This window comes from Larus michahellis, chromosome 11 (assembly GCF_964199755.1).
Source record: "Larus michahellis chromosome 11, bLarMic1.1, whole genome shotgun sequence".
NCBI classification, from domain to species: Eukaryota; Metazoa; Chordata; class Aves; order Charadriiformes; family Laridae; genus Larus; species Larus michahellis.
The window spans coordinates 5,515,971-5,531,153 of NC_133906.1; the positions used below are offsets into that span (position 1 = coordinate 5,515,971).

The 15,183-nt window shown below is 39.0% G+C and overlaps 1 protein-coding gene across 1 annotated transcript in view; it reads left to right on the top strand.

Annotated features, from left to right (window-relative positions):
• SLIT3 (slit guidance ligand 3) overlaps positions 1-15,183 on the top strand; it is a 522,490-nt gene that overhangs the window by 393,251 nt on the left and 114,056 nt on the right. The window contains exons 14-16 of the mRNA XM_074604436.1: positions 3,270-3,420; positions 4,622-4,696; positions 13,774-13,917. Of these exons, the coding sequence (XP_074460537.1) occupies positions 3,270-3,420; positions 4,622-4,696; positions 13,774-13,917 (370 nt within the window). The remainder of the gene's footprint in view (positions 1-3,269; positions 3,421-4,621; positions 4,697-13,773; positions 13,918-15,183) is intronic.

Below are 15,183 nucleotides of genomic sequence, written 5' to 3' on the forward strand. Positions count from 1 at the left end.
GAACAGATCATCCAGCACTCTTTTTACTTCCTTTGGGCAAAGCTAAGTTGTAAAAACTGAAATGAGGTTTGCTAAACAATGCTTAAGAAGAAGAATAGTACAAAAAGGTCATTGTCTCTGTTGCTTAATTTCTCCATGTGGGTATTAGAAAGCCACCTAAAATTTTTGAGCACTTGGAAATGTGGTGTTTCTTTATCTCAGTACTGCCGTTTTGTAGAATGGCATGTGTGTTTGTTTAATGATACTGAGGAATTGCAAAGTGGTGTCACGTAGGTTGAAATGAAAAAGTTATCAGAGTAACTAGCAATTCAGATAAACACAGTCGCTCTCAGTTAAACATAGACCTTGCTGTTGCCTTGGCTACTTATTTTACAGCAAACTTAATTCCTTTTAATTTTGGAAATAACTAGAATCTCCCAGGTTATGTTTTATGTTCAGCCAAGCTTCACAGAGTTCTCAGCTACAGTGCACGCATGCTTTCAGGTGTAATAAAATGACCAAACGTCTTGTCTGAAATAGTAAGATGAAGCCAAATGTTTCTTCTGTGCCTGTCTTGCATCTCTTTTCCATGGCTTTCCACAGGTGATTTTATAGTGTGCAAGAAGTACTACATGTATGTGATGGTTAATTTTACTTCCTGAATCCTGTCATGTTCACTCAGAGCCTTGCAGAAGTACACTAATAAAGCCCTGTGTGTAGAAATGGATATACACACTTAAATAGTTCTGCAAGCAGATGGCTGAGTTTCACATTAGTATCCCAGATGGGAATATCTTCACAGAGCAGCCACCTGTCCAAGGGATCTCAAGGCTCAGGTCAAATAGTAAATTGTATCTGGTCTTTGGCAGGTGATTCCTGCTGTCTCACAGTCTAACAGATGACTGACTGAGTACTTGCTGAGCATCTACATGCTATTGATTACTTTTGACTCAGCGCTTACCTGGGTAACTCTTATTTAAACTCATTTAGAAAAAAAAAAAGGAAAAGGGAAAAAAAACGAGAGAGGAAAAGAAAGAAAAGCATGAAGGTGATGTTTGCTCCCTTCCTCTCCTGCTGAGTTGTGAGGGCTTTCCCCTGTTGCAAGCGTGGAGGCAGTGGAGTCATGCCCAGGCAAGATCAACTTCTTACAGCTGATGCGGTGTGGAAAGTTGTATGCCATCAAGAGAGCGAGACTGCTAAGTCAAAATGTGGTAAATATTCTTTATGTACTTTGTCAGAAAGCTTGAAAGAAAACCAAAAAGTTATTTCAACCTCTAACGTTATAATACTCCTTTTTCTCCTTCATAAAGCTTTCCACTTACTTTCACATGCTTCTTTTTTCCCATAGAAGATGAATCTTGTATCCATCAGTAGACTGAAAACTATACTTAATAAATTTTTACACTGTGTAACTTCATAACATTTGTGATTATTCTTACAAAGAAAGCTTTTACAATGAAAATTCGAAGTGCTTCTTCAAGGGTTAATTTGGGGATTTCCAAGACAGATTCTGATCACTGAAAAAATTTGGTGGGTTTTTCAGGGCGTACTGTATTGTAGCAGTTTTAATAAACTCTGTTTATTAAAAAAAAAGATGAACAAAAAAAACTGTTCATCTTTGGCATTATTTCCAAAGAATCATAAACAACCAAATGTACCGTCTTATAAATCTAAGAAAGAATAGCTGTATGTTGTTGTAATCAAGCCATAGTATGCTCATCACTTGACATTTTAGCCTGACTACCAAGCCTGGAATTTGTAGGACTGGAAAGCAGATGGGTTTTTTTGAAAGGATGAGTTAAATGATGGTAATGTGGAGAAAGTATTTTTATAATACTTTAAAATGCCCAGTGGCCCTAATATTTTAAGTGCTGTGCTGTCAAACTAAAAAACAGTAGCTAGGTCTCACTTTAGATGTATAATTTACAATAAGCATGATAACCTGTGAAGCATTTAGCACCACAGAAGTGGTAGCGTACAAAGCTGTATGTGATGTTTCTCATAATCTAGCTCGGAATTACAAAAGTAAACTGAAGCGTGTCTGTGGAATCAAAATGTTAGATTGCCCGCAGAATTGCTTGCTTTCACTGCATCATCCTGTGCAGGTAATGTGTAACATAAATTAAAATCATGGTGGGTTTAGGTGACTTCTTTTTTCTTACAGAAAATTGTACGTGGTCATAAAAAGAGCAGTGGTGTATTTATCAGTCTGAGAGGGGGAAGCAGGTGATGAATGTCATCAAGTCTCTAAAAGCAAATTTCAGCTCAGGTTGAAGTTTTTATTGATGTTTTCACTTGCTCAGGTCATTCCTGAGAAAGCCTTGCAATTGACTTTTAAAACTCTGGAAAAGTTAAAAAATCCTTCTTGGTGGTTATGTTTGCTGGGCATTACACAAGGTTCCTGAGACAATTCTGCGGCTTCCATTATGAAATATGAAGTGAGTGGGCAGGTATTGCATGGTGGGGTCTTGGCAGCACTTTGCTTACATACACATTTATTAATACTCCTGGTTCCTTGAAACACAGAGATCAAGTTTCCAACCTGCTGTTATTAAAAGAGAAAAAACAAATCTGAAAAGGACAGATTAGTTCACTGAGCCTAATTGCAAAAGCATTTCATTAGAACGGGTCAAAAACCTAGTCAAAGAGGTCTGGCAATCATGGTATAATGGTACATTAGGGAGTGCTTCTCACTAAGTATGGTCTACCCGTTCCTTAATTAAAATGAAAATGATTTAAACTGCTATTACTTTCCTTTGCTGTTTGTTTAACATAGTTAATAAAGGTATCTCATTGTTGGAAAACTGACAAGGTTCTCTCATAAAAGATTGCTCTCAAAAATAACTCCCAATAGCTGACGTCTAAAAATTTTGGGCTTTTTAATGACATCTTTAAAAATCCTTTGTCATTTGAATGCACTAAGATAGCTCCTGCTTTCATGAGGTCCCTTTTCCTTGTTGTGAGACTAAATTCCAAATGGGAAGAAGTGACTTTGCTGCAGCTTAGTTGAAGCAGACTCCAACAGCTAATTAGATGTGCTTCAAAAAATACCTTAACAGGTAGGCTGGTTAGACAAGGGCTTAATCTGTCAAGGGAAGGGGTGAAAAACCAGTGGCTAGTCTGGGGAGTAATTTGATAAATTGCGGAACAAAAATCTTTGGCAAGTATTAAAGTCGTGTGCAGGAGCCGGGAGCTGACAGGAGGCGGTGTTGAGAATAGATTCCACAAAATCTCCGATTGCTGCAGTTATCAGGAACTGTGTTCTGGAATATATTCTCCTTTTATTGCAGGGTCAGAGGATTACAGAAGTAAATTCACTGGGAAGTGTTTCATGGACCTTGTCTGTCCTGAGAAGTGTCGCTGCGAGGGAACAATTGTAGACTGCTCTAACCAAAAACTCACCCGGTTACCCAGTCACCTTCCTGAATATACTACTGATCTGTAAGTGCTGGCTCTCCAGGATGTGCTCAGCAGGGCATGTTGGTTTTCCTAGTTTTTAAAGGCTGTAACATGACTCAGACCAAGGCACCTTCTACTTTAATCCCTGTGTGAAAAAGGGGAAGTTAATTTTATTTCAAAGAAGCACCACAATTCTCTTACTTCCTTAGCATTCATACCAACTGTGGGGATGAGAAAGGAGCCATGGCCCTGTGCATCAGCTGCCCCATGTGTGTCGTCTTGAAGTGTTGACCTGTTATGTGGCCCAGGCAGTATGGTTCCTTTCCATTCTACCTCCGAGTCCTTCGTCTTTGCATCCGGTCATTTTTATTTAAGAAATGGATTAACCCTTCTGAGTTAAATCTGTGCTCAGGAACCCATTCCATCTCAGCAGTGCCTGCTACTCGGGTGAAACGGCTCTTACTAAAATGTATTGTTAAGCTATAAGTGATTTTATGAAATTTATTTGCTTTTAGAGATTCTTCAGAATTCAGAATTATAATATACTGCTAAAGAGACTATGAGAAAACCTGTTTATTACTTAATAACCGAAGAACCTTTTGTTATATTAGTAGCCCATTCAAACACAATTCTCTTTCTATGTTAGTATTCTATTTATTGTACTTAAGGCAATTGATTTAAACCCCCATAAAAATTGTTGATCTGAAGTTAAGACAGAAAAATTGGAGACAGACATCCAGAAACACAGCAAAGTCTCTACATAGAAAAATGGCGTTACATGTAATCAGACAAAGAATTTTGCATCCCAAGCCTGCCAAGACAGTGGCCTCTGCATTAATTTTGAAGACCAGTAGACTTCGATGGGAAAGGAGCTGAAATCAGATCCTTCTGTTTACACAAACCCCACCTCCAATTGCATGTCTGCTGTAGGAGGGTGTGGGAGAGAAATTTAGTCACGAAAACAAGGCGTTAAGGTTAATAATCCCTTATCCTGTGCATTGGAAGAAGGCGGTATTCTGACATTGTCCTTTGGCATTGCACTCTTAAAGGCATCCTGAGCTTTTACTGTAGATACATTTCTATGTTCCCTTTCCTTCAAAGCTAAACTCTTTTCACTCTAGGAGTCTGGGCAACATATGGCAGATAGTGTCTTGCTTAACAAAGGTCATAGTTCTCTGTGTGGCAGCCCTGTATGTCACAGTGACTGTGAAGTATTAAATGTCTCTTTTTTTGTTTCTATCAGGCGTTTGAATGACAATGATATTTCTGTTTTGGAAGCCCTCGGACTCTTCAAGAAATTGCCTAACCTCAGAAAAATGTAAGTTTGAGTCACTTGCTTGTTAGAATACGTGCTGCCTTGGATTATAAGGAAGGAGGAAGGGATGCTTTTTTTTTGTAGTGTAGTACTGTGGTAGCAGAAATCACTTTTTTAATGTGAATTTAAGGAAACTGAATGAGTTGCCTGTTAGATGGACAGGCCCAGTTAAACCACAGGGGCAGATGAAGATCCCTAGGCTGACATTTCAGTGTTCTTTAGGCTATATTTCTTAAAGTCTTTGACTCATGGAGACTGAAGGGAATTCTGTCCTGGAATTTATTCAGATGTATGCTTATTACCAGAGATGTCTGCAAAGTTCAGCATTTTAGCTTTGTCTTTTGAATGCATTGTGCAACTCCAACTGGTGTGTTTGTTCGAAATAGTCAAGGAAAAATAATATTGTAAGATATAGATGATGGCAGCTTCTTTTGATCATTATTGTTTTACAGAGGAGAAGTAATTAGCTAGAGATCAGTCATTTAAATATATCTGTATAATTCTGTTAACAGCCTGAGTCCTGGCACTGCACAATGTATATATTTAATAAAAGCTGTGTTTTGGAAAGAGAATGTTTTGTTAGATTACCTCCTGATAATCTTCTAAATGGATCTTTATGAAGTTATTTAAAGTTTTAACCCTATGTCCCCATTGCTAATGTCTCATCTAACTGTTTGCTTTTAGTAAGATTTTATTGCTAGAGTCAAGGTAATTTAGGGAAACCCAACCAACCAACCAGGCTTTGCATTCTGCATTCATTTCGCGTGGTTTCTGCCATCGGGAGCTTCCTAGCCATTTGAACCCATGTAAGATCTCAGGGGATTTGGAGACAACTGTAGTTGGATTCTTATGACAGCTTTATTTCTGCAAGAGTTTCAGATGCATGGGAGTGGGGGTTGTATTTGTGCAAGTACAGGCCACCAGACTTGGGGAACTAATCATATACATTAGCGTCCTATTTTATGAATTATCCATAAGTTGTAGCTATAGTGCAATTAGAAAAGTTGTTGACATTGGAGTGCCCTGTTGTCTATGTAAGTAGATAGTAAATGTCCTCACCAAACCTTCAGGATTTGTGTTTTGAATACTGGAGGATTGTGATAGCTGGAATAATTTCTTTCATTTTATTTAAAACTAACTGTAGGCAAGTCACGGTGCTGTCCTTCCTGTTCCCATCAGTCACTCAGGTGGGAGGGATGCCTCGACAGACCTGTACTGTTATGCATAAATGCAGCATGAAACAGTAACGAGAGTTTTTTTAAGAGTGTTCCCTGTGAAACAAAAAATCTTTCTGCTCTGTTCTTAGTAGGCGATGAGAACTGAGGTGTACAGGTGCAGTTCAAATGGATGGCAAAAAGAAGTTGTGCCCTACACCTCATAAAAAGTCTCTCTCATGTGGATTTTTATTAGCAGCTTCCAAGCAGAGGCTCTTTAGGTAGTCTGTAGTTAAGCTAATTTCTTTTGTTCTACCTGATGTTGTCAAGAACTATCTCAATTTGAATAAAGGGATTTTCTGAAAAGGGTGGGTTTTCATATAAGCGGAGCAACATTTCAACCTTACTCAGTAGCTTGATCCTTAAAAAGACAGGTTAGACTTCTTTTTTCTAATTCTCCTAGTTCCATTTTGTGAAGGGGAAGGGTTAACAGGAAAAAACAAACAAGCAAACAAACACCCCTTTCCTTCTATGTTGTTATTTGGCCTTTATGAAGTATCCTTCTGTTAATAATAGACCTCTCTCCATCATGCAAGAAGGGAAATGTAGGGAAATACCAGGGATTGCCACTGCTAATGGTCTTAATGCAGCAGGTCTCTGTGTGTGGCAGGAATGTGGTGTATGTACTCTTCATTAAGTCTGACTGCCTACTGCTGCTATTAAATTAATGAGGAAGAATACTGATCAAAATCCCATTTTTTCAGGGTGTAGAAGGGACTAGAAATTTTACCGTTATTTGATTGGCAATACCGATTCTGTCTCATATTCCTTGTCTGTTCAAGTGTTAAAGGAAAACAGCATGTGGAGGAATCTGTCTGGAAATGGCATTGCTTTCTAGGCTTCAGAAAACAATTTAGAGCTTTGCAGTGGCAGACCATCAGCCTAGATCAGCTTTTTTTTTCTTTTTCTCTTTATTTAATCTTTGTAATTCTCTTTCTCCTGAAATGAATCTGAATATCTGGAAGCTGAATATATTAATGGGTATTTGAATGATTGCCCTTGGATTGTCCTTTACTTCAGTTTAAGGCTGGTGACAGATCCACGTCAAGGAAATTTGCAAAGAAAGTTCCACTGTGGCTAGTAAAGCTCCAGCATAATTCCAGAGAGAAAGGAATTAGCTCTTTGTTCCTCTTGATGGGTGTTTCATCTTGGTGCCTCCTCATCTTACATTATGCTTAAGCGTAGCTTTGGTTTATAACATAAATGCTCTGAGGTGGTCTGTAAATTGGACCTTAAGAAGGATTCAGGTTTTACTTGCATTCTGGGTGTACGCTCACATTTGTTCTTTTGGCGCTCAGGCTCCATCAGTTGTCCATGTCTGTATGTGTGTTGTGGCATATCAGTGTCTCCTGCGTTTTCTAATAAGATTCCAAAGGGAAGTACTCACAGGTGTGGCATTGACATATTAGGGTTGCTCCAGTGTGTATATGTGAGAATAGTCTTTAATTACATATTCACATAATAATTTTCAGTTGGACTCTTGTCCCAATCCCTTGCTGGGTTCTTCATCCCCTGATTCAGCGTGGTTTCTGTTCTCACCGTGTTTTGCCTCAGCGTAAGGCCAGTGTCTTGTCCCTTTTCTCTCTACCTCTCTCTAGTCGCTGACAAAACTCCTACTCTTCTCACTCAGGCTCCACTCCCAGCCCTCACGCACAGTTACTCCACTGCATTGTCTTGAGCTGGTTTTTAGAGCCTTCGCAGATCTCTCTGGGGCCCTCTCTCTACCCAGCCAAGGACGTTACTTCTTAACACTGCCTGGGATTGGCAGAGTAGATATTTGGATAGAGAAATGTGCCCAGTCCCAAACTTTGTACAGTCTGTAGCTCAGTGTCCTGCACCGTCTTGAGAAACATTGGAAGATGTCATCTGAAGAAGAATATGAAGTGAAAAAATCTCTGGAAAATTAGCTGCTAAAATACAGATTTTTCCAAAAAAATATGTCTTGCCAGTCTCCTTGGATTGTCGCAGGCATTTTAAATCTCTTTGTTTAAGAATTCAGCCAAATCCTTCCAGATTTTTCCCAGGGAAAGATGTATCCTTTAAACAAAGCACCTTACATGGTAGTTACCAATTAGCAAACCTGAAATCAGAATTTATTTGAGTGCTTTGGGCAGCATTGTCAGACTTTTGAGATATGAGAAAAATGGTATTTTGGTTAGCTTTATTTCCTGGAATAGGTGAACTTCTTTTGTTTTTTTAAAAAAAAAAAAAAAAAAAAGAATCTACCTCTAAACATGAAAAGGACATCTGACAGTTCATTATTTTAAATCATGCCCATGTTATAAAGTAAACATTAAAAAAATAAATGGGAAGTGTCAGATCACCTTTGCAATAGATGGTACTGCCAACCCCACCTCTAACATATAATTAACTTTTGGAGTGTAATTTGTCTGTAAATATTCCTCCTAAGCTGAACCTTATTGTATGATGCGTCAGCCCAGGATTGAATACGTTTTAGTGCAAAACAAAAGTGAATTCTTGATACAGAAATTTAAAGGTCACAGATCCATAATGCAAAGTTATGCCACATTTTATTTAGGAATTAAATTGCTAACATTACCCTGCTGTTTTTTAAAAGGTGAACATGTCTGCATATGCCTTTTAAAAAAAAAATAAAATCAAATTCAGTAATTAGCTGCAAAACCCCATATACATAATGCTATTTTCATAACCTAAATTTTAATCCATCTTTGTTTAATGCTTTTTACAGTAGAATAAAAAGGTTGATGTAGATTCCTGTAGACAGACCTAACCCAGTCCAGAAGTAATTCACTGTGTTCTCCAGTGGGTTTCGCAAAATGCCCTGAACTCTGTGTTACTTTCATTGCGTTCTTATCATATTACCTCATCTGATCTTGCAAGTGTAAAGGGATGACTTTTCTCTGGAAGCTAAAGTCACATTACAGTGACTTCCAGGCTCCAAGAACTGGTTGCTAGTATTTTGCAGGGTGGTTAGAAAAAAGCAGATTCAATCAGCTTAAAATGCAGGAGAAATACACGGGTGCTTTCTGAGCTCCATAAGAGTGGGAGCAGCTCCATGACATGGTTTTTGGTGGTATCCTATCCCTGAGAGCGAGAAAGGCTCCAGGACCCTGCTGCCCTCCAGCCCGGGGAGCTGGAAGCTTCTGCCTTTCACAGAGAATGTTACCAGGGGGAGATCTTCTCAACCAACATGGGAAGATCTCACATCAGGTAGGGGTGAGGGCCAACACTGCCATTCACAGAGGTAAGGTTTTGACTTTTGTGGAAGGAAACAGTTCTTTGCTTGCAGCAGCTGCCAAATTCATCATGAAGCAAACACTGAGGACCCCACAACGCCCTGGGACTCTACCTCAAGTTGTTAATCAGTGAAAAAACCCTCCAGTGCTTGGGGATTCCCTCGGCAGTGGGAGCCTGGAGGGATCTTCTGGCCATGGCAGGCAGGTTCAAGCTCCAAAACCCCCATGGTACCTAACTGAGTGGGAGCATGGAGATAGACTTGCTTGCTGAAATGGGATGCTGACCCATAGGGAAAGGACGCAGCTCCTACATGGCAGCTACGGAGCCTGCCTACTCCTTGGTGCCTATGGGAAATCAGTGGGGAACTGGACATTCCCACTGAGGTCCTGGCAGCTGTTTCTGTAGTGAAAAAATTGGCAATGAGCTCACATTCAAAATAAAGGGGTGAACTGCCACACTTCATGCACTGCTGGGGAGAAAAAGGACTGACCTCCTTTCTCGGAGAACAAGAACAATAAAAAATATTTAACTAAAAACCTTAAAGGGAAATCTAACAGTTCATTCTGTTAAATCTTGACAAAGTTACAAATTGAATATAAAATACAGTCTTATAATAGGAAGTGTCAGGCTGTCTTGGCAATAGCTAGTACTGCCAAGCCCACCTCTAGTACCTAATTGCCTTTGGAGGCTTAATTTGTCTGTAAATATTTCTCCTATATTGAGTTGTATGGAATGTCAGCCCAGGATTTAAGACATTTTACATGCAAAATAAAATTGAATCATGATAAAGTCTGCAGACTAAAAGTCAGTTTCAAAAACAGAATCTCAGGTTTCTTGGGGATGTAAAAGTAGTTTTTGTCCTCAGAAAGAGCTGTTACCTGCTGTTCTTTCCCCTATGGCAATTGAGGACGCGGTCATCTATCACTTGTCACACAGAAAAGCACTTTGTTTTCTGGAAATGACATTGCAGAGAGAGTTGTGGTACATGGCATTTGGGCTCATCACGTGCCTCCCTTTTTTTCCAGTGAGGCCATCAGTCTGCTCTGCTGAGTGGATATAGGAGTGTTACTGGGTGTACTTCACTGTCTGCTTGTAGTACTTAAGACTTTCAGTGCCATCCCGCTTCTGAGAACAACTCGCTCTATAAAAGCCAGCCAGACTGTTGGTAAAAGCTGTAAAACGTTCTCAGCATCCTCCGGAAGAATGCAACAGCATTGGGGTTTTTCTCCTAACGTATACTTAAAAATTCCAAACACGTCACCAACCGGCAGAAATATTCTTGGGCAACCCCCACTCAGAGGAGGCTGTTGGTACGATAACACTGGAAGGTTGAAGGTGAGACCCAGCAGAGCCTTTGCTGTTGGACTGTGCTCTGGTGGTTGCTCTGGTGGGAAGGTGTGTCGGTAACGCAGCCACGAACAGCGTGCTGCAATGTTGAAATTGCCCCAGCAAGGTACAGCAGGATAAATGTGTCTGTTAAGTCCGAATAGAATCCAGCTTGTTTTGTGTTGAAGTTTTAATCGACAGAAATAACATTATTATAAACTTTAGCCAAAAAGTAAAATCGGACTGAAAAGTGAGCCGTGTCAACAATGTCACCTTGATAGCTTCTTAATCTGTTAATTTCTTATTCACAGCCCCACATAAAGTAAACCCAAGCTTTCCGAAAATTTCTTTTGACCTCTTGCCCAAAATAAAAGTCCAGAAATAAGATTAAACATTATCTCCAGGGTAAATCAGGGAGTCCTTCTGGAAACAATAACCTTTCTTGAGTGACCAGGTTGACTGTAGGTTCCCATTTGGGTCCTGCCAAAGGGCATAGGTGTCTTGGGAAATACTCAAGACACTGTCTTCCAGTATTTCAAGAAGAATTCCTTAGAGAAGCTTAGCATTGCAAGATGATGGGGTTTTCCTGTAATGGGAGTTTGCTGTAAAGCCTGATGGAAGTTTTTTTCCTGATTAAAAAAATAATTCCTTGTCAGGTGCTATGATCATATGTGAATGGTTCTTTTAGTGCTGGGAAGGATGGAGTAGAGCTGTTTGAGTTGCAGAGCAGGCAAAAGTTTCACTGCTTTCATTTTTCAAGATTTGTATCAGCTGATTTTTTTTTTTTTTTTTTTTTTTTTGCTTGGTAATTCTAGACTAAGTATGTCATTTCTCAAGTATATTATTCTAGGTCAGAGTTTAAGGAGGATACATATTATTTTTTTAGTAAATGGATGCTGTCATCTACCGTTTTTTTGTTACATTCTAATATGGAAAGCTTTAATTCAGGAAAATAAAGAAAGAAATACAGATTGGCAGAACATCTGCTTTGACAGTACTCCAAGTGGGATTGCAGGGCAGTGTCGTCTTCACCTATTTATTATTGTCAGGCTTGTCTTTTCTCTGCCTTGCAACTTTGATTTCACCATAGCATTTGATCTTGGTTTTTCAAACCTTTTGCATGGGAAAGATATATATAATTGGCTTCTTCTGAAACTGCTAGCATATTTTTGGATAATTTTTGTGTTGTTGAAATGATCAGGCATTAACTCAAGTTCCCTATTTACAGAAGTTCTTTGGCAGCAATTACAATTCAGATGGTTTGGATTGCATAAAGGTGCCAATTCCTTTGCAAATTATGGCCAGCCTTTTTCTCCAATATTTGCTCTTTTTTGCCTTGAGTATCTAATCTTCTCTTAAAATTGCATCCATGTTTTAATATATGCGACTAACTACATTTTTGATGGTAAAAACTGATAAAACTTTGCAACTTCAAGTATAGGTCAGATTGCAATCTGTGAATTGAAAGTCGAAGTTTTATGTATTATAGTAATTCATTCTCCCTTCCCACCACAAACGCTTACTTATTTATTCGTTTATTTTTGTGCAAATGTGCATCATGGCATGATCTTTACCAGGAAAGGGATCGTTGGGAGCATTTATTTATGCCAGCATTCAAAAGAGATGCTGAGCTATAAACATTTCCACCAGAGAAATAGCTGAGCCTCAGAATTAAATGCATATGTCAGAATATCCTTCCTTGACTTGCTTTGACACTGAACATAAACTCTTCATGTGAGTGTTAGCACAAAGTACTACACTTCTGGAAAGCAAAATCTGTATGTAAGTATTTCTGTATGGTTTTATGTTATTTTTGGCTGATTGCTGGCATACTCCTATTCTTCCTGATCACAGAATGCACAAGAGGTGATGGGCCACATGCTGTAGGGCCCGCTATCTGACAGTTGTTCAGCAGACATAAACCAGTGTACTCAAGTTTCCCACATGAAACACATCTCCAAGATTCAACCTTTTTTTTTTATTAAGTGATGACTTCTACAAAGAGCAAGACCCACATTATTTCTATCTGAGGCCAAGCTGTCCTGTTGCCATGTCTTCTGTCAACTTTTATCCCAACAAGATTGCCTGTTCTTCTGAGCAGAGTAGCCCAGGTGTTAATCTGATACCTTGTCATTTGTTTTATATCACCTGGAATTGGATTTTGAAACTATTACTCACGCTGCTTGTGTACTGGGATCATTTCTGGAATAAAGTGCTATTCAGTATGAGTAATAGTGTTGGAATTTGGCATCTTCTTGGGAGCAAGAGCATATCTTTTACTTTCTCTTTTTTGCTGTAGGCAGTAAAACAAAGAATAGTGTTTCCTGTCATAAACATGAACAAATGGGATTATTCATCATAATCTATACAGGGCATCATAGGAGATGCTTGAAGGACTGAGACCCAAGGTTTTAATGTGCTTAAGGCCTTTTATATAAATGTTTTAAATTAAATGTCATTTATTTTTGTGCATCTCTAACGGCATTTTATCATTCAGAGGTATTCTATTTCTATTTTCTGTTTCCAGTCTTCTATTCAGAGGTTTTTCACAAATATGAAATGTTCAAAAGATTAATTTTGCATTTCATCATAACTTCATTTGACTTGGTAGACTGAAGTTTTCCCATGTTGATCTATAAGCAAACATCTTGAGACTGTATAGACAGAGTAGATATTTAGGAAATAATGCTGTATATTGCAGTAGCTGTGAATGAGCGTTAAGTGATACTCCTTTCGTTTTGAGTGGTGGTCTTAATTTTAAGTGCCTGGGCGTTCATGAGTGCACATATTAAAATTTGTATCAGATACATGCAGTCATACAGTTTTATACGTTACTCCAGTGTTGAGTTTAAAAAGAGGAAAGGTCCTGGTACACTAAATAACAGTGGTCTGTATTTCAGTGTGTCGTACCTATTTCAATGGTAGTAACATTAACTGACTCTTGCCAGATGACCACTCAGTCCCAAGCATGGTCCATAACTTCATGGACATAAATCAGATGTTAGAAACCCCCAGTTATTGTATCCCTGAGACCCTTATAAGCAAGAACGACATGAAGTGTAAGAGCTGGTATTTCCATTAATTTAAGTACTTTTAATATATCTGATATAATTGTGGTTTTGATGAGTGAGGGGGTGCTATTTGTAAGTACAATAGGTGTACTTCTGAACTTCTGTACGCTCTCCTTGCTGAATTAATGTCTTCTCCAGATAACCACTAAAAGGCACATATTCTTCCTCTCCTCCTCCTTCCAGTCTGATGACATATGTTTGGAATAAAACACTAATAATTTTCTAATTGTGACTGGTTGTGTCCTTCCAGAAATCTAAGCAACAATAAGATCAAGGAGATCCGAGAAGGCACGTTTGATGGAGCTTCAGGAGTGCAGGAACTGATTCTGACAGAGAATCAACTGGAATCAGTGCACGGACGAATGTTTAGGGGCCTCACAGGGCTAAAGACACTGTAAGTGTAAAGACCTGGCTTTCTCTGTTCCTCTATAAGTTGAGTGGGAGTGCTCAAGTTAAGCAATGCCTGCTAAAATCTCTGTTACTAGACAACAAGCTCTAAGGCAGGGTCTTCTATCACTGTCGTGAAATCTTCTACGTACTTCTAGTCCTGGGTAGTTTTGAGATTTACCGGCTATTTCTGTGAAAAAAACAGATTTTCAAGAATTTCAGGAGTAACGTGATGGTGAACCTGTCATGGGTCAAATTTGGGCTCTTTTAATACTTTTGTTATTTCCTATGGAAACAAGGCATGCAGGAACATGTTTGCCGTCTATTAGCCCATCCTCCCACTCCGCCTCCACCCAAATTGGAATTGTTGGTCTGCTTAAACCAAACTTCTGAGTAGTCTGGGAGCATAAAAGATTTTTAATATCCTACAAAGTATAGGAAATCAATAGGTAGGGAGAGAAGAAAGACTTAAGCTGTTGCTGCTACCAAAACAGGTATAGCTAAGCAACTTAAGGGCAAGCATAACCAAGCTGTTAGAGGTCCTGCTGACAGAAGGTAGCTGGCCACTCACTCTGCACCAGATGTAGTAGCCCACAGGCATGGCTTTGGACTAGCCACAGCATGTTCTTTCTAGCCCACACCAGGTACCATAGAAATTATGTATGGGTATACTATTAACATGATTGTGGTTGGGAGAGTGTGAAGGAGACATAGACCTCAAATGCATAAGAAATCAGTTTGGTATTACTTTTGTGCTCAGACAACCTTTGTAATTTATTTCTGAAAACCAACACTTATGCATAAACTCACATATTATGACCTAACACTAATTTATTTTCATTTTAAAAGTTATATTGGAAGGAGGATCACAGACAAGGTTTCAAGATGGTGTTTAATCCACCCTATCCACCATCCTGAGAAGCAGTCAGGGGTTAGGCTTCTGGTGACAGCCAAGCCTCATGCCAGATGACACCTGTGATCTGTACCTGAAAAATACCTCTCTTGCATAGTCTTCCCTGCTGTAGAAAGAAAGCACTTGACGAGCTGGATGCTGTCAGTAAATAGACTCTAGGAATCAAAATGCAATTTAAAATCTGCAATTTATTCATTAGCAGCAAATACTTCTTATGCTGCAAAGTATCATTGCACAGTTATTTCAGTCATTACTCAAATGTAAAAAGAAATCCAGGTTTCACTTTCAAGACTTTGGCGTGTAATGGTGAAGAAGGAACTTTTCTTTTGCTGTTCCTTTAACATTTTTTTTCTGTGGTTA